Source organism: Phalacrocorax carbo, chromosome 8 (assembly GCF_963921805.1).
Source record: "Phalacrocorax carbo chromosome 8, bPhaCar2.1, whole genome shotgun sequence".
In the NCBI taxonomy this organism is placed as follows: Eukaryota; Metazoa; Chordata; class Aves; order Suliformes; family Phalacrocoracidae; genus Phalacrocorax; species Phalacrocorax carbo.
Genome location: NC_087520.1, coordinates 10,422,615 through 10,442,871, shown reverse-complemented (window position 1 = coordinate 10,442,871; position 20,257 = coordinate 10,422,615). Strand labels below are relative to the sequence as shown.

The following is a 20,257-nucleotide window of genomic DNA, read 5'->3' as shown; positions in this document are numbered from 1 at the left end:
TCCATCGGGGCGGCGGGCGCGGGGTTGTCATGAGGCGGGGCTGAGGCCGGGCCGAGGCCGGAGCGCGAGCGGTACCGGGACGGACACCGAGCCCGGCGGGCCCGGCCGCCGCGCCATGCGAGCGGGCTGAGCGGCGGGCAGGGCCGGGGCAGGCACCGAGCGGCCCCGCGAGCGCCGGGGGCGCGTCTCCGGTAGGTACGGGGCGCGGCGGCGGTGGGTTCGGGCTGCCCGCCGCCTTTTCCCGGTGCACCGGGGGCGGGCGAGACCGGTGCACCGGGAAAAGGCGACGGGCAGGCCCCCGGGGCTTGGGAGGGCAGGCCCTGGTGCACTGGGGGAAGGGGTCGTGCAGGCCCCGGTGCACCGGGGGAAGGAGGTAGGCAGGGCCGGTATAGGGGGGTGGGGAGGCCGTTCCGGTGCTCCGGGGATGGCGGCAGGCAGAGACGGTGCGGGGCGCAGGCAGGGCCCGGTGTGAGGAGGGCGGGTGCACGGGCCAGCGAAGCCTAGTGTGCTGGGTGAAGGAGCGAGCAGGGCCCAGTGCGCGGCGGGGGGCGGCCGGGCCAGGCCCGGTGGCTTCGAGGGGGCGGATGGCCGGGGCAGGCAGGGGCCCGGCGGGCCGGGGCCGAGCGCAGGGCTCGGTGCGCGGGGACGGCGGCTGCACCGGGGCTCGGGAAGGCGGCCGTAAAGGGCAGCAGGGCCCAGTGCACCGGCAGCCGCACGCCGGCGGGAGGAGCCCCCGGTTCCCGGGGAGCCCCTCGGCGGGGGCCTGCCAGGGGACAGGGGAGGGCGGCGGAGCCGGAGCCCTGCCGCTCCTCGGGGCCTCGCCGGCAGAGTGGGGCTATCCCGCCGTAGCCCCTTCTCGGGGGCTTCCGCGTCCCTGGCTGGCCCTGGTCGGTGTCGCGGCTGGGTCTGTGTTCCCGACTCGCCGGTGGACGCCCCGGGGATGTTCTGTCCGATGCTGCTGGAGCCCCCGGGCGCTGTTGCCTGACCCGGGGTCGGTAAGCAGGGCCGGACTCGGGGCGAGCCCCCGGCATGTGAGAGGGAACGGGAGGGGAAGTGGCGAAACTCTTCAGAAAGTTGTAAGTGGGGAAGAGGTAAGAAACAAATAAGCCCCAAACGGCGGGGTGGCGGGACAGGCCGTGCCACTGGACCTGCGGCGTGCGGGCTGGCAGCGCGGGCTGTGCGTGGGGCCCGTGGCAGCCCTGTCCCGCAGAGGACACATGGGATGGGGCTCTGGGTGGCTGTGCTGTGCTCTGGGGCTCGCTTTCCTGGGGCAGGAGTTGAGCCCAGCAGGCAGCCTGCATCCGTCTGTGCAGGGACAGCCCCTTTTCCCACCGAGCATGGCTTGGTTTTGCTCTGGCATCTCTGCTGCAGGCTCAGCGCTGGCCCTGTGCTCTGGCACAGACGGCTGAGTGTGTCTGCTGCTCTGGAGCTTCTCCCTGTGCTGGCCTCCTTGCCATCCTGTGTCACCGCTGCCCTCCGTCCCTCTGCCACCTGGATCCATTTCTGCTCCACTGCCAGCTCTGGTGCTCCAGGACCCCACGTTCCCCCTGTGCAGCGGTGGGGCCGTGCCCTGGGGAGACACACAGGGCACAGCCCAGGGGGGCCCGTCAGTCCCCGAGGCCGGGAGCCCTGGGAGGAGGAGCAGCCGCTGGCCTTGCCGGCTGTCGGAGGGGAGCAAGCTGCGTCTGATGTCACTGCGGTGCATGGTGGGTAATTATGCACGTTGCAATGAAAATAATAAGGCCGGCTCCATAGTGGTGTCTAAAAATACTGCTAATGCGGAGTGCCTGCCGGTGCCTTTGTTTGTCACCTTTGGGTGTTTGCTTTGAGGCTGGCCGGGCGGCAGGAGCCATGATCTGCGGTGTCACGCCCTGCTGGCAGTGAGTTTGGTTCAGGAGGTGAACTGTGGCCCCTCCATGCCCCTGCGCTTGGGCAGCAGTGCTGGTGGAGCTGGGGCAGGTGGTGGCATGGGAGGTGAGGCGGGAGCCACCTGAGTGTGTTTAGGAGGCTCCAGTGTCAGACCCCCTGCACACAGCTGTGCAAGGAGTCGTGGTGGGGCTTTGTGTCTCCAAGCGTTGCCTTGAGCTGGGTGCTCTGACACATGGCTATTCCTGTGTCCCAGTGACTTGCCCTGATGTCCCCTGGCAGGCATCACAGTGTGCTGGCCTGCTGCAAGCTGGTTGGTGGAGATCAGGGTTCAGGCCCAGGCAGCGTGGTCTGTCCATTACCAATGTTGTGTGGTTGGGCCAGAGCTCTCTGGGGCTGCCTCCGTGGCGTGTCCTGGCAGTGGCAGGACAGGGACTGTGGCGTCTTGCTGCTTTCTGGCTGAGCAAAGGCGTGAGGGAGGGATGCGTGCCTGGAACAGAGGGAAATGGTGTGCTGGGTGGCACCTGGGTGCTGGCCCAGGGCAAGGGCTACCCAGGGTGCTGGTCTCTGCTCCGTCCGCTGTCTGTGCAGCTCTCGCTGCTATTGTGGTCCCTCCATCTGCTGCCAGGAGCTGGTAGCTCCCTGCTGCAGTGGAGGGAGAGGCTTGCAGGAGTGGTGAGAGCCATCTGGAGCCCCGGCTGCTCCAGCCACCGGCCTGGCACACTCATGGGAAGGAAGGCAGCACGTGGCAGGGCAGCAGTGGAGGACCGGGAAAGGCCAGAAATGGCGAGTCTGTCTCTCAAGTTTCTGCAGCAAGTCGCTTCCGCTTTGTGCCTGGGGAGGTCAGAGTAGTGGTGGCCGCTCTTGGGTCCCAGTTCATGCTTGCGGAGGGCTGTGACTCCAGCCATCAGCCGCGAGAGCTGAGCCTTGTCCGTCTTCACCTTGGAGCAGGTGGAGAGGCATCACCCTGCCTTTGTGCTGGGCTGCACTGCCTTTAGGGTTGTGGCTGTGTTTCTGGGGCTCTTCATTGGAGGGGAGCATTGCTGCTGCCTCTGCTCTTGCCAGGCATTAAATCTGACCTCTGAAGCAGTGTGTGGCAGTGATATTCCTTGAGCAGTGAAACACGCTGTCCCTACCTGCCGTGCTGTGTGGCTCCCCTTTGGTGAGCGAGGAACAAAGAACCAGGAGAGGAGACTTTGCGAATCCCTGTTGATTCACACCATGGAAGCTGCCTGCTGTGTTTCTGCCTGCCTGCCTGGGTCCAGGGCTCTGCAAGGGGAATTGATCAAGCTGTAAAATCCAGAGCCAGCTAATGAAATAGGGACTATAGATTTTTATTTTAAATGGAAGAGAGTTTAGGGGAGATTTAATTATCCCTATTTTATGGACCTGTTAGAGGAATGAAATAATAGCTGGCAGGTAGGGCCCGGGCTTTGGCTTGCAGCACTTCTTCCAGGTGTGCGCAGAGCCGGCGAAGTCCTGCCACCCTGGGGCAGCGGTGGGGAGTGAAGTCGTGTGGAGTGGAGCAGGACAGGGCGAAGTCCTGCTTGTCCTGCCAGGTGACCCTACTTCCCCAGTGGGAGTATCTGTGCTGAAATAGCAGCAGGGCTGGCCCTTGGGAGGTGCGCAACCAGCTCACATGGAGGCTGGTTTTAGAAGAGCTGGCCTTGCCCCTGAGGCTTGGTGTGGGCCTGTCCTTGCACTGGTGAATGTTGGAGAGTTTGGGAGCCCCATGTTTGCCTGGCTGTTTCTCCCCAGGTCTCATTTCCCCAGGGCTGTGGGCACTGAGCTCTCGCTGAGGCCTGTGTACCTGCGCAGAGCGTGTAGGGTTTGTAAATGAGAGCTGCAGAGCGCTGGGATTTGCAGGGCTTAGCTGTGTGTCGGACACAAGCTGTAACACTGTCACTACAGCCACTCCTACTGTGTGCATCCACTTTACTGTCACGTGAGGCCGGCTGTGGGGCACAGCTGGGGAGCTGGTGGCTGGGCAGCTGGTGGTGAGTGGCGCAGCGCTGGTTTTTGGCGGAAAAGTGTCGAGCATTTGGGTGGTTTTGGTTTTTCACCTCTGAATCAAAGAGCTGGTGCACAGCGTATTCGCACCATCCCTTGGCTCCCTGCTCGGAGTGAGCTGGAGAATTGTGGTTTGTTCACCTGCCCTGTGTAGGTGAGTGGTTGGCCAAGAGATTGGCATACCTACCAGGCAAGCGTGGCACACAGAGTGCCAGTTTGGTGTGGCAGAGACTGCTAAAATGTCCAAGGAAGCTGCAGGTGCTGGGGAGCCTTCCTGGAGGCCCTGTGACATTGGCCTGGCAGGAACTCGGGGGAGCCAGGCCCTAAGCCCTGCAGTCACCAAGCTGCACAAGGGTGTTGTGTGGTTCCCTGGGACAGTCAGTTCTGGCAAGGAGCAGCATGGACCCATGCTGTTGGCTTGCAAGGGTGCTGGGAGAAGCCAGCCTGCCAGCTCTCTGGGCAGCAGAGCCCCCCCCCCCGGGTGCTTATCCTTTCTTTTGTCCTTGTACCTGCAAGTCCTCACCCTTTCAGGGCAGGAGCCATTTCCTGGAGGGCACAAGCAGCCCATGGGGGCCTGCATCCAATATGGTACATCTGGGTTTTCTGGAGCGGGGTGGTTTGGGAGGGCTCCCTGCTTTGCTGCATGCATGGCAGAAGGCAAGGCGAGCAGTGTCCCCAGCAAGCAGTGCTTGTGACAGGCCTTGGGAGTGTTATTTTCCAGCTGCAGCCCAGTCCCTGGAGACCTGGCCTCTCTGGCTATGGAGCTGTAGCTGTGGACTTTCCTTGACTACCCTGGAAAGCAGAACAAGGGATTTCAGCTCGACCATGCAGAGTGGAGGACTGGCCTGCGATGATGTGTGCTAGGAGCTGCTTGCTCTCTGTTGAGGCCACACAGTGGTGACCTCTCGCTGTTGCCCTCGGGAAGGGAGGGACCATGCTCTGGTCCTTCCTCCCCCCAGCCTAGCGATCACCTCTGGCAGGTTGTCTTTTCCCTGCTGTGCTGGTGGGGCTCCCTGGCTGAGTTTGCATTTTGAGCCGAGTGTGTCCGTTGCTTTTCTCTCCGTGCCTGTGCTTTGGGAAAGTGGTAAACAATAAAAATCTGCCGGCAAGAGCTGTAGCAGAGGTCAGACGGCTCCTGTGCCCCAGGCTTCTCTGTTGTCACTGCACAGTCGCTCTTTGTGCATGGGGGCTGTCAGCTTGGAAGTCACGTTTTTGCTCTTAAAAACATCTCCAGGCACTGGTGTGGGGTTCTCTGAGCGATGTACTGGGTGGGTATTGCAGCAAGCCTTCTTCGCACTTATGGCAGTGGTCACTGCCTGTTTTGGTGCATCTTGTAAGCAGCCTCCTGGCAAATTTTAAATCAAGGACAAAAGAGGGGAAATGGTTGCTGAAAATAATGAATTTCCCTGAGCTCCCTTCTGAAAATGATTGTTGCAGGTTGTCAGTGTCCCTGCAGGCTTCTTAAAATGCAAACCAAAACACCCAAACCCAACTTCCTGACTGTCACTAGTGCTTTCAAGAGACACTTCATTTTGCTGAGCAGTAATGAAATCGCTCTTTGCTGTCCACCAGCTCCTAGCTCTGCCCATATCCTGTCACTGGAGCCATGATGCCAGACACTGCCTCCCTGCTCTGCCTCCTGCATGCTGGTGGCAGGAGGGGAGTCGGAGGGGTCCAGCCTGAACCCAGCTGGCAGAGCAGTGGGGAAGGTGTCTGGAGCCCCGTCCTTCCTGCCCTTGGCCACTCAGTTGGCAGATGCTATTAACGATGTCCACAGCATGTAGAGAGCAGGCTGGACTTGGAAGGATGCTTGTGAAGAGGTGGCAGGTGAGCTGGGGACTCCCAGGGATGCTACGTGGGGATGGGTAGCGGGGCTGGAATCCCTGCTCCCTGGGCTGACTCTGCCCAAGGAGAGATTGGGTCTGCTTTAGGTAAGAGTTGTCTGAAAAGAGAACTAAAATGTGAAGGGCAGAGGAGTATGGAGTCCTGAACTGTGGTGTCTCATGGTAGGAAGGAAGGGGAGGACCAGGGAGGCTGCCCAGACAGCAGGTTGGGGACGGACGTAGTGGCGTTTGCTCTTTTCTCCCCACCCACATGCAACTAAGCAGCAGAACTGGCTGCTGCAGGGTGCCAGGACAGAGGTGAGCGTGGTTCAATGTGCTTTTGTCTGGGCAGAAGAGTCCATCTAGGAGAGCAGAAGACACGACCCATTGCCTGATGCTGCTGAGCTACAGAGGTACCAGAGCAGGATCTGGCTGCTGCACCAGCAGCCTTCTGGTCATGCTATTCAGGTTGTGCTGGTGTTTCTAGGGCATATGAAGGAAGGTGGAGATATCTCTGCAGATTATTTACCCTGTCCTGAGGAAATGAAGGCTTGCACAAGCTTACTGTTTATTTGAGAGTCTTCTCTCCACTTTGAACTTGCTGGATGGTGTCAGGTGTGGTAGCTGTCTCAAAGGTCTTGGCTTGCTACAGGCTCTGGCTTGTGGGGAGGAAGATGCTGCTAGTTCTCCCTCTGCAGTGCAGCTCTGCCTTGCTATTAGACATCAGAGAATCCACGTGGGAGAGATCGACAGGAAACCGGGCGTTATCAGTTCCGCTGCCTGTGCAGCTACTCGCTCCTCATGTCAGCATCCTCCACGTGTGTGTGGCTGGAGGCGTTTGACGGGAGTGCTGTCAGTCTGGGGGTGTGAGTGGGTGGCATGTGATCGCAGAGGAGGCGTCCTGCCTCCGCTGCCAGCGAACTCGGCTCCTCTGGGGTGTGTGGAGCGGGGAGGGAGCTCCTCGCTCCCCTGCCTCTCCAGTGGAGAAGCACTTCACCTGGTGGTAGCTGCTGGTGTTGGGGTGGCCCGTGTGCCCTGGTGCTTGTGTCAGGCCTTGGGTAGGGTGGGGACAGTCCTGCTGCCCTCCATGCAGCCTGGGAGCTTCTGGGTGTTTGGTGCTGGTTTCATCCCGCTTGTTCTCCAGGCACTGGGGAGGGGAGAGAAGGATCTGGGGCCTCTCCATCTCTCTGAGCTTGGGAAAGAGGCTGGGGAGAGCATGGAGGCAAGCCGTTGGCATGCTGGGTGTTGGGGAGGGGATGGGGCAGAGCATACCCCCACTCGAATCACCCCGGCTAATCCTGTGACAGGCCTGACCTATATATGGGGCAAGGGAGGAGGCATGTCTGCGGCAGCAGATGGTGTCTTAAAGAGCCTGGGCTTGGGGAGGCTTCAGTTCTGCTGGCCTCTGGCTCTCACAAGAGAGAGGATGGGCTGCCCATTGGCTGCGGAGCAGCTGTGTGCAGCCTGAGCAGCCCACACAGGCAGAGAACTTTCTAAGACTGCTGCCTGGCATGGGGTGTCACAGGTCTTGGTGGCCGGACCACAGACTGCTTGTCCTGGCCCAGAAGCATGGACCAGTGCTGCTGTCCATGGCCAGCCTTGCTGTAGCATTGGAGGGGCATCGCTTGGTCTCCTCAAGTGGCTCTTCTAGGCAGGGCTCCCGGACTTGGGGCAGTGCGATGTTGGTGTCTCTGTTACTGAGGCGGTGCAGAGCAGGCGTGGGCCGAACCGCTTCCATGTGCTCTAAACCTGCACCTGGATGTGTGCTGCCCCATCCTCGCGGGAGCTGGCTGGGCAGGCTCAGCATAGCCACACGCAGCATGGCTGGACCTGGCTCTGCCACAGGAACCATCCAGCCTGGCTGGGCAGGGAGCATGAGCAGCGCCTCACTGGTGAGCCGTGCTCCATTGATGGCTTCTCCCAACGCTGTCCTGAGGACATCGATAGCTGCTGGCTGCAGGGGAGCTGGTGACACTGGAGTGGGTCTGGAGGGAGTGTCTGCACAGATATCCACCATCTGTGGCCTCTGTCTGCTGCCGGGGCTCTACCCAGGATCAGACCATGACCTGGCAGCCTTGTAAAAGCGCGGTGCTGCCTCTGCCTGCAAATAGTGGCAAGGTCAAAATGCAGAGTGCCGTTTTCCTCCTCATCCCTCTGGTCCCCAGCTCTTGAAGGAAAGAAGCTGCAGTGGAGCTGACCTTGAGGGTGATTGTTCAGGTCTGGGCTGACCATTCAGTCGTTTGGCTGTTTCATCCTGGGATGCCTGCCTGAGCATGTAGGTCTGACCCCATTGTAGGGCTGCCCCATGCCCTGCTGTGCCACTTTCCTGTCCCACATGTCCCCTACCATGGGGACAGAAGCAGTTGGCTGGGGTGCTGTTGCACTCACTGCAAAGGGAGCTTGCCTCGGGATGCTCCATGTCCCGGGGGTCCTCAAGGCTGGCGTGGGTCCTCATGCGCACCTGGATTCAGGGTGAGGAGGTGAGAGAGCCGGTGAACTGGCTTGAGAGGGGCCTGGAGGGAGCTGGGTGTGGGGCTGGGATGGGGCAAAACTGAATCTGACAGCTCATCGCTGGGATGAGCCTATTGAATTGTTAAATGGTTACCACCGATCTGAGGTTTTCAATAAAAGGGGTGATGTTACAAATTAATTAGCTTCCTTTTGGTTGTTAGCACTTTAAAGCCCAGCTGTCAGGGGAGGGCTGGTTTATAGGCATTACATCAGGGCTGCCGGCTGGCTCACTCGCCTACTTGGGAATTTCTAAGTGTGCATTGTAACCCGGGGAAGTTTGGCTTGGATGCAACATCTGGCTTTCAGCGAAGCCGCTGCGAAGGGCTCTCCTGAGCACAGGGGTTGGTTTGGCGCTGAACGGTGCAGCTGGGGGTATGCGGGCAGCCGGCTGCAGAGCCTCTTGGTGTGCAGCTCCTGCTGCGGAGTGACTCGCTGGGCTGACCTGCAGGTGTACCTCCTGGAGATGCTCCGAGGAGTCCCCGTTTAATCGAGGGGAGAGAGCAGGAGGCTTTTCTGAGGAGAAAAAAAAAAAAAGGGTTTTCTGCTGCCTGGAAATTCGAACTGGGTGAAGATCCCCTGGGAGAGCTGCCTGTGCCTGGCATGCTCTCGGTGCAGGCGAGGGCTCCGTGCCGAGGGAGGGGAATGGCTTCTCCATCTTCCCGTCCCACGGCGTGAGGGTGCCGGGGAGCCGAGCTCCTGCCTTCCCCTTCCCCGGGCCTTTGCGCCCTCTGTGGCAGCAGGAGCGTAGCGGCACGGTGCGGGCCGGCCGGCAGTGCCCGGGCACGGGGCGCTGCTGGTCCCCGCAGCCCGCTGGGCTCACGGAGATGCCGGGAGCGGTGGAGCGGCGAGCCGGGGCCCGGTGGGCGACGCCGCGGGTGAGGTGCAGCCACGGCCCGGGGCCGCCCGGGGCCCGTCCCGGCGGGGTGAGGCGGCGCGGCCGGTACCAGGGCCGGGCCCCTCAGGGGCGCGGGGGTGGTCTCGGCCGGGCCGCCCGCCCCCAGGCCCCGTTGCTAGGGTCCCCGTCTCCATGGAGACCGTTGCTAGGACACCGGTCCCCCCCGGGGGGGGGGGCACAGCGCTGCCCCGCGTGGCGGCCCGGCCCCGCGCCTCCAAGATGGCTGCAGAGCGTGACACGCCTGGTCACGTGGGTCGCGCGCGCGCCGCGCCGCTCCCCCCTCCCCCCCGCCGCGCGCGCCCGTGGGGCCTCCGAGTGTTGTGACTCGGTCCGGTGCGTCCCGCCGCCGCCGCCGCCGGTTCTTAAAGGGACAGGCACCCTCCCACGCACCCCCGCCCAGCGCTCCCTGGCTCGGCGGCTGCTGCTGCCCCGACCCGCCGCGGCGGCTCCGCCGCCCCGCGCGGCGGAAAACAAAAGAAGCACCGGAAACAGCGGCGGCGGGGAGGGGGCCGGCCCGGCGGGGGGGCGGGAGGCGGGAGGGAGGGAGGGAGGGCTGGCGGCGGGCGGGAGGGGGGGCGGGCAGGCAGGCCCGGGCCCGGCGTCGGCGAACAAAGAGCGGCGGGAGGGGGCGGGGGCTCCGCAGCGGCACCGGAGCGGCGGCCCAGGCCATCGGTGCAGGTAGGTACGGGCGGGCGGGGGGCGGGAGCGGGGCGGGGGCGGGTGCCGTCCCCGGACCCCTCGCGGCACCTGCCCCGGGCGGCGGCGGCGGGGCCCGGCGGCCGCCTTTGTTATTGCTTTTGTTTGGCGCCGAGCACATGGCCCCGGAGCGGCCGCTCTTAAAGCCACAGCTCCGCGCCCCGGGCCGGCACCGGCACGGCTCTGCTGCTGCTGCCGCCGCCGCGGCGGGGGGCGCAGGCTGCCGGCCGGGAGATACGCCGGTGGGGGTGCTCCGTCGGGGTGCTGCACCCGCCGGGGCGCTCCGGGATGTCCCGCCGTCCCGGAGATCCCGGGGGCTGGGGTCGGGGTCGGCGCGGCCGGGATTGGCTGCGCTCCCATGGGAACGGCGGGAAAGGGGCTACGGGGGAGCCCGGGGTGACGGGACCTCCCGGGGGAGGCGGCGGCGGGGCGGGCGGCTTCCCCGGCAGCCCCGGAGCCCGGCTCTGCCCGAGCAGATGGCACCGGGCGTGAGCGCTGGCGCGCTGCTAACTTTGTTCTCGGCGGGGTCCGGGAGCTGCCTCGCCTTCCGCCCCACCGGGAGGCTGCGGGGACCGGGGATCCCTTGGCTCCGGGGCTTCGGTGGCCTCCACGGGGTCACGGTGACCCTGCCCGGGGTGGCTGCTGGCTCCCAGCCACGGGTGGGACGGAGGAAACAGGCTGCGCTCGGATGGGACAAGAGGGTGGGTGCCGTGGGCATGTGGGGCGTGCTGGTTGTGGCAGGACGGAGGGGCCATGCCAGCCCTGTGCCCCATGGCCGCTGCCGTCACCGTCCCGGCAACTCGGGGACATCCAGCCAGCCGGAGATGTGTCCTGGGATGCTGGGAGCCCAGGCGGCCCCCCTGCTCCTGGGGCTCCCGCGAGCAGTGAGCCCTCTCCTGGCTTTAGTGTCCCTACGTGGAGGCGCTCCCTGTGCCCGAGCCCATCGCTGTGGTGTCTGGTCTGGAAGGTGCCCGCCGGGTCATGCAGGGCCTTTGTACCACGTGTGCTCTGAGAGCAAGGATGCGGAACTGGAAGTGGTAACACCTCGGGGAGGCTCCTGGAGAGCAGGGTTAAACCTGGGCTGTCGCTGCACCCTGGCCCCCAGCCTGCTGGTGGGGTACCTGGCTCCCTGGGGAGAGGCTCGGGGACAGAATAAAACATCTATGGGGCAAGACCCTGACCTTGAGCACAGCCCCTTCCTTAGCAGCAGCCACAGGGAGGCTCCTGGGGGGCTCAGCCTGCAGCTTTTGGTTTTTTTTGTTTTCCTTTTCCCCCAAAAAAGAGAGAAATTTGCTCTTGCCTTCCAAAATGGTATGGTAGATGGGAGTGGGGTTAAGGAGAGACCTGGAGACGGCACAGGGCTTGCCTCAGTGACTTCCCTCCATGGCTGGTGATGCCTGTCACCAAGGCGTGACATTGCAGCTTCTCCCTGCAAGGGTGAGATCCCCCAGCCTCCTCCTGGGGCCAAGCAGTGCTCCGTGGGCTTGGGATGCTCTTCCTGGCCCTGGCATGCCTCTGCCATGGGCACTGAGGAGGAGGTAGGGCTGAAGGAGTAGCTGCTTTGGGAGGGCACATCACCAGCCTGCAGGAGAGTTGGATTTAGGGGCACGTGGGGTGTGGCACCAAGGCTGTGGAGGCTGAGGGAGGGTGGCTGGTGGGGGATTGGACACAGCAGAGCCTGGGGAAGCTCAGCCCCTCGTGCAGATGTCTCCTCTGTGCAGTGCCAGTCTTCACTGGGGCTGGGGGACTGAACTGGGGGTGTGGGGATACCAGCCAGGTTGGGTGTGGGAGGGGAGATAGGACAAGGCCTGGGGCTGTGTTCCTGCTGACCCCTGCCTGTGGGGGTGGATGGGGAAGCAGAGCCACCTGCCCGGCTCCAGCCACAGCCCATGTCTGTCACCCACCTCCATGGGAACGCGCAGTTGTGCCCTGTATGCAGCAGGGAGTTGATGTGCATAGACTGAGGCAGAACATGACTGTCAGCCCCGCTGTCCCCCAACAGGCCCCTTGCCTGTCACTGGGGTGGCAGCTTCAGTCCCTCATAGGATGTGTAGGAGCCCAGCCAGAGGGAGCAGCCCCTAGAGCAGCACTGGAGCCCATCTTGGCCAAGGACATGCTGGAAACCCCCCCACACCACAGTCCAAGGCTCCCTGTGAGCTGTCGAGTAGCCTGGGACGCTGCCGCAGCCACAGGGTCCTTCGTCACTTGCTTTTCTCTTTGCCAAAAACAAGTACTTCTCTCTCACTCGGTGTCAGTGTCTTGCATGGGGGGGGTGGCTCTGACCATGCAGTGGCGGGACAGTAACGGGACACACACGCAGGCTGTTCCTAGCCCCACTCCCAGGGCCGCATCCAGCCCCAGGAGATGGGATGGGTGCAGGTCTAGGTCCTGGTACAGCAAGAGCTCCAGTTGTCGGTATTGCCATTCTTGTGGGGAGGAAGCAGCAGGCTGAGCTGTGCGGGGACGTTGGTGCTGGGGTGGCTCAGAGTCACCTGTGCGGTGCTGGTGGCAGGGCTGGGCATGGAAAGGGTGGCCTGGCTCCTGGCATTGAGGGGGCATGGGCAGGAGCCAGGTGGGCTGCAACCCCACCAGCATGTTCGTGAGTGCAGTGGCTTCCCTGGGCTTGCTCTGTGCTTTTCCTCCCTTCCGTCACCCAAAGCGGGCACTGGGGGCGTGGGCTGGGATGGTGCTGCCGGGGCCTGGGGCACAGGGAGGATTTGGGGCTCCTGCAGCCCTGCAGGTTGGGGTGTCATGACCCGCTGTCCTTCTCGTAGGATTGAAGGTGCTGGTGTCTTGCCCTGCTTGGAGCCTGAGGTCCCACGTGCCCATCCGCCTTCCTGACGTCACCAATGCGACCATGGGAACTGGCAGTGAATAGGCGGCCACCCTCTGCCCCTTTTAACCAGCACCGTTTCTCGGGGGGACCCTGCAGCAGCCCCGACCACCTCCGGCGAAGGTAGTGTGGAGCCCTGTCACCCATGGTGTGTGGGGACACGGGGCTGGTTCTGTGGTCCTGCTGGGTCAAGCCACTGGCCCTGGACAGGCTTGGGGTGGAGATCATGGCAGGGAAGCACATCCACCTGGCCCGACCTATGGGTCCCCTTTGTGCTGAGGACACGGGGTTGGGGGGCACATGCAGGGTGAGCAGAGGAGCTGGTTCTGGAGCTCCCCCAAGCCAGACAAGGAACCTGACCTGGCGTGATGCCCTGAGCATCTCACCCTGGGAGCTGGGCTGGCAGTGACCTGCCTGCAGCCACCCTGCCCAGGGCTGTGGTGCCCCTGGCCTGGGCGTCACTCCTGCTCTGTTTCTCTCCTGCGGTTGCCCCGCAGCCCCCCTGCCAGGCGTCAGTGGGGACGACGCGACCGACCTCTGGCAACCCTGCTGGGCCAGGATGAGCCCCAGCTGCACCCTGCCTTCCCCCAGCAGCCGCACATCCCTGTAGATGAGCCCCGTGCCTACGCTCTCCCCAGCACGCCGCCACGAATGCTTCACCCAGCCGCTCACCCGCCCCACCAGAACCCATTCATGGTGGATCTGCATGACCAGGTAGGTGCTGCAGCTCCCAACCGGTCCTAAGAGTGAGCCTGTGGTAGCCCTGGCCTGGTCTCTGGGGCAGTGGTCCCACGACTGTCCCCGCATCCCCTCTGGCCAGTTGCTTGCTGCTGGGAGCACCCAGCCCTGAGGCTGCCAGTGCTCTTGTCATCTAAGCATTTAATCCCTGGAGTCCCCTGCTGGATTGGGTGTGCCCAGGGTGGTCCCTGTTCCCAGCGGCTGGGGCCAGTCCATTCATAGGGTTGTTCACATCACAACTGTCGCCATCGTCCGTGGTGGTGGCGCTGGGTTGGAGGCAATGCCAGACTGTCCATGGGGAGCAAAGAGGGGTCCAAAACCTACCTTGAGCCCAGCCTGCACTCAGCCCCCTCCTCTGGCCACACCAGTGGGATGGAGGTGCTGGGCAGTTGTATCCCAGCACTGGGTGCTTGGTGCCCTGCTGCCACCCTGCTAGGATGGGGACGGCTCAGCTGGGGCTGTACCCTGACTGTGCCCTCGGTGCCTTGTCCTCAGGTGCACCAGGGACCTGTCCCTCTCTCCTACACGGTTACCACCGTCACAACGCAAGGCTTCCCCATCCACGCAGGCCAGCACATCCCTGGGTGCAGCACCCAGCAGCTCCCAGCATGCTCAGTGATGTTCAGTGGACAGCACTACCCGCTTTGCTGCCTCCCACCTCCGGTGAGTTATGGCAGGGGACAGCCTGGGCCACGGATACCCAGAGCTTGCGTGGGTACCCATGCCCACCAGAGTGCAAGTTTCTTGTGGCATGGGGTCTGTTGGAGGTCCTGGGGAGGGGGTAGGGGCGCAGCCATGCCCATGGTGGGTGTCTGACTCCCATTTTTCTCTCTGTCCCCCACAGCTGATCCAGGCATGTGCCATGCAACAGCTCCCCGTCTCCTACCAGACGTTCCCCCCCATCATCTCCAGCGACCATTACATCCTGCACCCCCCACCACCGCCAGTGCCCCCCCACCAGCCGCCCCACATGGCCCCCCTGGGGCAGTTTGTACCTCTCCAAGCCCAGCACCCGCGCATGGTGAGTTGGGGTGGGGGTACGGGCTGGAGACATGATGTGCCCTGTGGCCCAACAAAGACCACCTTGGGGTCTCATCCTTCTGCAGCCCCCATGGGTCTGAGCTGGGGGTGATGGTTGGAATGCCCAGGGTGCCTCTGGGCCTCTGGGTGTAATTTGGAGGACATCCCTCCCAGCCTAACTGTTTCCCCCACAGCCTCTGCAGAGGATAGACAATGATGTGGACCTGCGAGGGGAGCAGCACCCCATCGCGGGTTTCACGTACCCCCCGTCCCACCATGCTCCCACACTGTCCCCCTCCGTGCCGCTGCATTACCTCCCCCATGACCCGCTGCACCAAGAACTGCCATTTGGCGTGGTGAGTCCCCATCTGGTGGAGGGGTGGGGGGATGCCATGGGGCTGGCATGGCTCTGAGCCCCCTGTCTATCTCTGCAGCCATACCCCCACATGATGCCCCGGCGGCTGAACACTCAGCGGTACCGGCTGCAGCAGGCGCTGCCCCCTCCGCCGCCCCCTCCGCCGCCCCCCCCATACTACCCGAGCTTCCTGCCCTATTTCCTGTGAGTACTGGGTAAAACCGTGGGACATGTGGGGCAGGGGTGGCATGGTGTTGACACAGGTGGCTCTGCTCCTCTGGGGATGCCAGGGCAGAGGGTAGGGTTTGCAACCGTGTCCCAGCTGCTCCGTTTTCCCCCCGCCAGCTCTATGCTTCCTGTGTCGCCGACGGCTGTGGGGCCCACAATCAGCCTAGACCTGGACGTGGATGATGTGGAGATGGAGAATTATGAGGTGTGTTGACTCTGGTTCCCCACAGGCTGACGGGATGGGGGAGCCCGGGTGGGTTTGGGGATCACTCTGCCAGGGTGGGGAGAGCCTGGAGGGGTGCTGTGCTGGGGCATGAGCCAAGCTGAGCCAGCCTCTGCATCTCCCTGCAGGCGCTGCTGAACCTGGCCGAGCGGCTGGGGGAGGCCAAGCCGCGGGGACTCACCAAAGCAGACATCGAGCACCTCCCGTCCTACCGCTTCAACCCCGAGAGCCACCAGTCTGAGCAGACCCTGTGAGTGTGCCTGGGGTGCAGACAAGTGGCACGGGGGTGCCTGGTGGGGGGCTGTGGGCCGTGGCTGCACAGTGGGACCATCCTGATGGCTGCCTTCCCCAGGTGCGTCGTGTGCTTCAGCGACTTCGAGGCCCGGCAGCTTCTCCGTGTCCTGCCCTGCAACCACGAGTTCCACGCCAAGTGTGTCGACAAATGGTTAAAGGTACCGTGCCAGGGCCTGTGTCTGCTGCAGGAAGCGGGTCGGCTTCTTGGGGTGCTGCAGGCACTGGGCTGCCTTTCAGGTGGTCTCAGTGCCATGCAACACAGGATGTGCAGGGAGTAGGGGCCAAGTGCCGTGCCAGGCTGGATCAGGTGCTCCTAGGATGCAGCACGCTGTGGAGTGCTTTCAGCCCTTGGTGGTGGGGTAGGGGGGGCCCTTAGGTGCAGCTGGTGCCATGGGGTGCCTGCTCACTTGCCTCTCTCTCTCCTTGCCCGTAGGCGAACCGCACGTGCCCCATCTGCCGGGCAGACGCGTCGGAGGTGCAGCGGGAGGCAGACTGAGGCTGGCGGGCGCTGTGCCGCACAATTCACTAGAGGATGAGGACGCCGGGCCAGGGGCGGGGGCCGCTGCCCGCTGCTAGGGCCTGGCCCAGCGCTTACCCCCCCTCCCCAAAGCCTCTCCTCGGATGTGGTGAGCGTTGAGCAGTCCGGGCTCCCGGCCAGCCCTCCTCCTCCCCACTGGGGCACGGACTTGGCCAGACGCCTGCCCACTGCGCTCCCAGGGCCCCGAATCGTGTTGTGCTGGAGGCAGGAGGCACGTGGCCGTGCCCTCCATGCTCCAAAGACGCTGTTGTTGCTCCATCACTTTCCAGGTCTTTGTACTCCGCTAGGGAATTAGTGTTTTCTCCCTTTGTCACTTTTTTTTCATGGAAGGGTTTTTTTTCCCTGTTCCCTTTCATTTTCTGTCACGTTTTTGGTTCTGTGGCCGATTGACCCAGTGGCATGCAGGTGGCTCTTCCCCTCGGCGTTGCTCGTGGAGGACGTGGGGAAGAGAGAGGAGGGAGCGCCGCAGGTTTGATGCCGGCGGCATCCTGAGCCAGAGCGCTGGGCCGGCCCTGGAGGCAGCCAGAGGAGGTGGTTGGCGGAGCACGGCCAAGGTGGGACACCAGCAACCCTGCAGCATGGCTGGGGCAGGAACGCCTCCATCCCCACTCCTGCATGCAGCCTGGCGCGGCCCCTCTCCCGCCTTGGCTGCTCTGGGGAGCCCTGGAGGGTTATGGCTGCTTGGGGTCTTTCCCCAGTGGGAGGACAGTGCTGGCACGGCCCTGGCCCCTCTCCCCATTCATTCTCCTGTGCCCGGCCGGTGCAGCTCCTGGGGCCGGGCCATGTGGCATCCCATGAGGCAGCCAGGCCTGGGGGGGGACCCCAGCCCTGTCCCCATGGCCACAGGTGTGCGGTGTCCCCAGTGCACTGCCCAGCCCTGCTGTCGTTTCTCTGTCCCGCCGCCATAAATCAAAGTAGCCCCATGTCCCCGTCCTGCTGGCTGGACGGCGCGGGGTGGTGCCCCCGGCCGGTGGGCAGCAGGGGGCCGGCCAGGCTCTGGCGGGTGCCCCCAGCCCCTGCAGCGGGCGGGGGTTTTATCCATAACCTCGTGGTGTGTTTTCAGTGCTACCCCCAGCCCTGCCCCAGTTGGTGCAGGAGGAGCCGTGAGCAGCACCCCCACCCCCCGCCGTATCTCCCCCTGCCCATGTGGGGCCAGGTGGGTGGGCGCCCTGTTGGCCACACTGCCGCCCAGCTCTAGCAATCCCGCGTGGCCGTTGTTTTGCATGATTAATTAGCGAGGAGGGTGACGGGAGGCAGTGGCGGGAGGGTGGTGGTGACAGGACCGCCCTCCCCTCGCGGCACTGTGCTGCTGACGCCTGGGAGCCTCCAAGCGGACGCCAGCCCTATGTAAATGTTCACAAATATGCATGCATGTCTGACCAGCTTGGAACGTGGTCTTGGCTACGTCTAGCCGGCTGTGGGGTGAGGGGGGTGGGGAGAGGGGTTTTTGTGCTCAGCTGATACTGCCATGCACTGTACTGCACATGTCCGCAACGCCACAGCAGGACCGTGAGACTTTCAGGGCCGTCCCCGCGGGGTCTGCACCCCTCCGAGCGGGAGGCGGCGGACGGGGTGGGGGGGGGGTGCCCACGGCGGAAGCGGTGTGTGCAAGGGGACGGGGTGGGAGGGTTGGGGGGGGGGGGGCCGCTCCCCGCGGGGCGGGGGGCAGGTGGCAGGGCTGGCCCCTGGTAGCAGCCCTGGCCCCCTGCAGTGGTCCTGGCCGCAGTGCTGGGGCTGGGTGTGAGGCAAGGGGCTGCACCTGGCAGGTGGGTGGGCGGGAGGATGCTTCCCGCCCTGCCATGCCATCGGTCCAGAGGGGTGGTGCCAATCACCAGGCTGCTGAGGTAGGCCCACTCCCGATTGGCAGAGGGATGTGCCTGGTCTTTGCAACGCGGCAGGCCTCTCCCAGCACACCGCTGGGCCAGCCCTGATCACCCAGCCAGTCGGGTGCCGGGGTGGGGGTGGGGGGCAGCAAGCGACACGTTGCTATTGGCTGGCTCCCCCTTGCTTCCCTTTCCCACCCTCTCCGTGGCCACCCGCCATGCCAAATGTCGAGGCCGGGGCCCCGGCCCAGCGCCACCAGCTCCGCTGCGGCGCGGGCGCTGGCACTGCTGGGCTCGGTGCCCCTTGGGCAGGACCCTGGCCCCCTCCCCATCCCTTGCTCAGTGACAGATAACCAAAGGAGTCCCCGTGCCGCGCGGCGGCCTCGCGCCCCCGGAGACGCCCCCCTCCTCCCCTCCCGCCCTCGTGGTGCCCAGGGAGCCAGGAAAGCCTTACGGTCCTTTGACGGCGACTCGAAAGCTCACAGCTCGTGTGCTGCAGAATTTATTCCAATGAGCAGCTAAAAGTATCATTTAAAAAAAAAACCAACAAAACAAACAAACAAAAAAAAAACACAAAAAGAAAAAAATTTAAAAAAATACTAAAAAACTATTTAGGGTGTTTGTGATTGCTGACTGCGCTGTAGATACCACTGTTTACCAATGATTTCCTGTGGTGGGATAGTGGACTGTTTACTGTTCTATTATACCAGTCCCCGGGCCCTCCGGTGGGACCCCCGCGGCCCCCGCGGCTCCCCGGAAGGTGCTAGGACGTGTGTTCTGTGTTAGAAAGTTTTTATATATATATATATATATATAAATATATATATATAATTTTTTTTGCTCTGTTACTTGCACATTTTACAGTTACCTCATTTTTCCCATGTATGTATTTGAAAAAAGGCTAATATATAGAAAAAAAAGGTTCTTAAAAGCTCTAAAAGTGTTTGTTTTTTTTCCATTCCATTGGAATCATATTGGTTTTGTAGCATTTAACATAACTAGTATGTTGTATTATATATATGTGTATTATACTGATTGAAATTTTTAACAGATTTGTACTTTTTTTAAAATGAAAGTTGCTAGTTCTGCTTGACCAAGTAGTGCAATCATTATTTTTTTTAATGTTGTGGCTGATTTTGAGAGGGATATTCACTAATAAATGTATGATGTATACCAAGATCCTGCACCCTGGCTCTTGTCTTGGGGCGGGCAGGCAGGGGCTCAAGGGGGCTGGGGGCCCCGCTGGGTCCCTCCCCAGGGTGCTGAGGCTGGGCCAGTGCCCTGGGCTGGGGTTCCTCAGGCCATCACTGAGTGGGGGAGTGAGGCAGCAGTGGCTGGAAGAGCCCCAGAGAGGGGGCTTGGAGGAGAGATTGGGGAGCCCAAGGGTAGCAGTGGGAGCTGGCTGGGTCCTCTGCCCCAGAGGTGTCTGTGATGGAGCAGCACCACCTGCCCCTCACTCCCAACTGGGGATCCTGTGCAGCATGCACCAAGATGGAGAGGCCTCCTGGATGCCCTCCCAGGGTGGCACATGTTCCTGGGTGGCTCCAGCAACACCCAGGGCAGCTTCCACCTCTCCTACAGCCCAAGCCCCAGCCCACCTGTGCCCAGCCAAGGAAGGGGTGATCCCTGCACCAGCCTGGCTGCCCCCAGAGGACCTCAACAGCCCCAGGCTGGGTACTTCAAGCTGAGCAGAACAGACACATCCACACTACACATGACAGAGGGCAGGAGCTCCAGCTCCCCAAGGCTAAAAGCAAAGTTACTACTCCCCAAACCACACAGCTCCAGAAGACTCCATGGCCTGAAACAGAACAGCTTTTCCTTTGGGAGGAAAATGAGGGATCTCTTCTGCCGGTTGAAAAAGCTGTGCCAGGCCCTGGAGCCACCAGTAAAGGAGGCTGGTTTACTACAGCTTACAGGCTTCAGAAACACTGGAGGTGGAAAGACCTCCCTGCAGGTGAGTGAGCAGTTACCTGTCCAGAAGGGACTAGCAGGTAGGGAAGGAACAGGCTCCTGCTGCTCTCCCTTCTGGCAGGAGCTGATAGCACCACTCCACAGCCATGACCAATCCTCTGGGTGCAGAGGCTTACACCCACCCTTCTCCATACTTCACCTTCCATGTTTTTTTCCCCCAACTCTAACTCAATCTGGAAGGCTTGGCCCAGTGCTGTGAGTGAAGGGCCATCTCCCTCCTACCCCACAGTCAGGCAGCACACCAGTAGCCCAGCACTGCCTTCCCACAGGCTGCTCATGCTCTTTGTCTTATAGCAGCAGCTCTGCTGGCACAAAATTACTAATTCAAGGCCAGAAGTTAGGCATACCCACAGTGTTGTGAACAGTAACTTACTGCAGAGCCACAGAAGCTAGAACCCCCTCCCCAGCGTTGGGTTGTGGCAGTGGGCAC

The 20,257-nt window shown here is 62.6% G+C and overlaps 1 protein-coding gene across 2 annotated transcripts; it reads left to right on the top strand.

Moving 5' to 3' along the window:
* Positions 1-19,032, top strand: RNF44 (ring finger protein 44). 2 transcript variants are annotated; one of them, XM_064458605.1, is made up of 11 exons: positions 1-191; positions 12,576-12,757; positions 13,132-13,348; positions 13,868-14,035; positions 14,217-14,393; positions 14,587-14,748; positions 14,827-14,951; positions 15,093-15,180; positions 15,327-15,448; positions 15,551-15,650; positions 15,926-19,032. In XM_064458605.1, the coding sequence occupies exons 2-11, from the start codon at positions 12,651-12,653 to the stop codon at positions 15,986-15,988; spliced, it is 1,329 nt and encodes a 442-aa protein (XP_064314675.1). In that variant the 5' UTR covers positions 1-191; positions 12,576-12,650; the 3' UTR covers positions 15,989-19,032. The 2 variants fall into 2 exon arrangements, with proteins under 2 accessions (XP_064314675.1, XP_064314676.1); XM_064458606.1 differs by lacking the exon at positions 1-191 and adding an exon at positions 9,701-9,783.
* The last annotated feature ends 1,225 nt before the right edge of the window (positions 19,033-20,257 follow it).

Excerpts from the sequence above, each read along its gene's own strand:
- RNF44 (XM_064458605.1), top strand. The coding sequence starts at position 12,651 with ATGCGACCATGGGAACTGGCAGTGAATAGGCGGCCACCCTCTGCCCCT. Across the intron at positions 13,349-13,867 it reads TGGTGGATCTGCATGACCAG|GTGCACCAGGGACCTGTCCC; the intron begins GTAGGTGCTGCA and ends CCTTGTCCTCAG. Across the intron at positions 15,181-15,326 it reads TGGAGATGGAGAATTATGAG|GCGCTGCTGAACCTGGCCGA; the intron begins GTGTGTTGACTC and ends ATCTCCCTGCAG.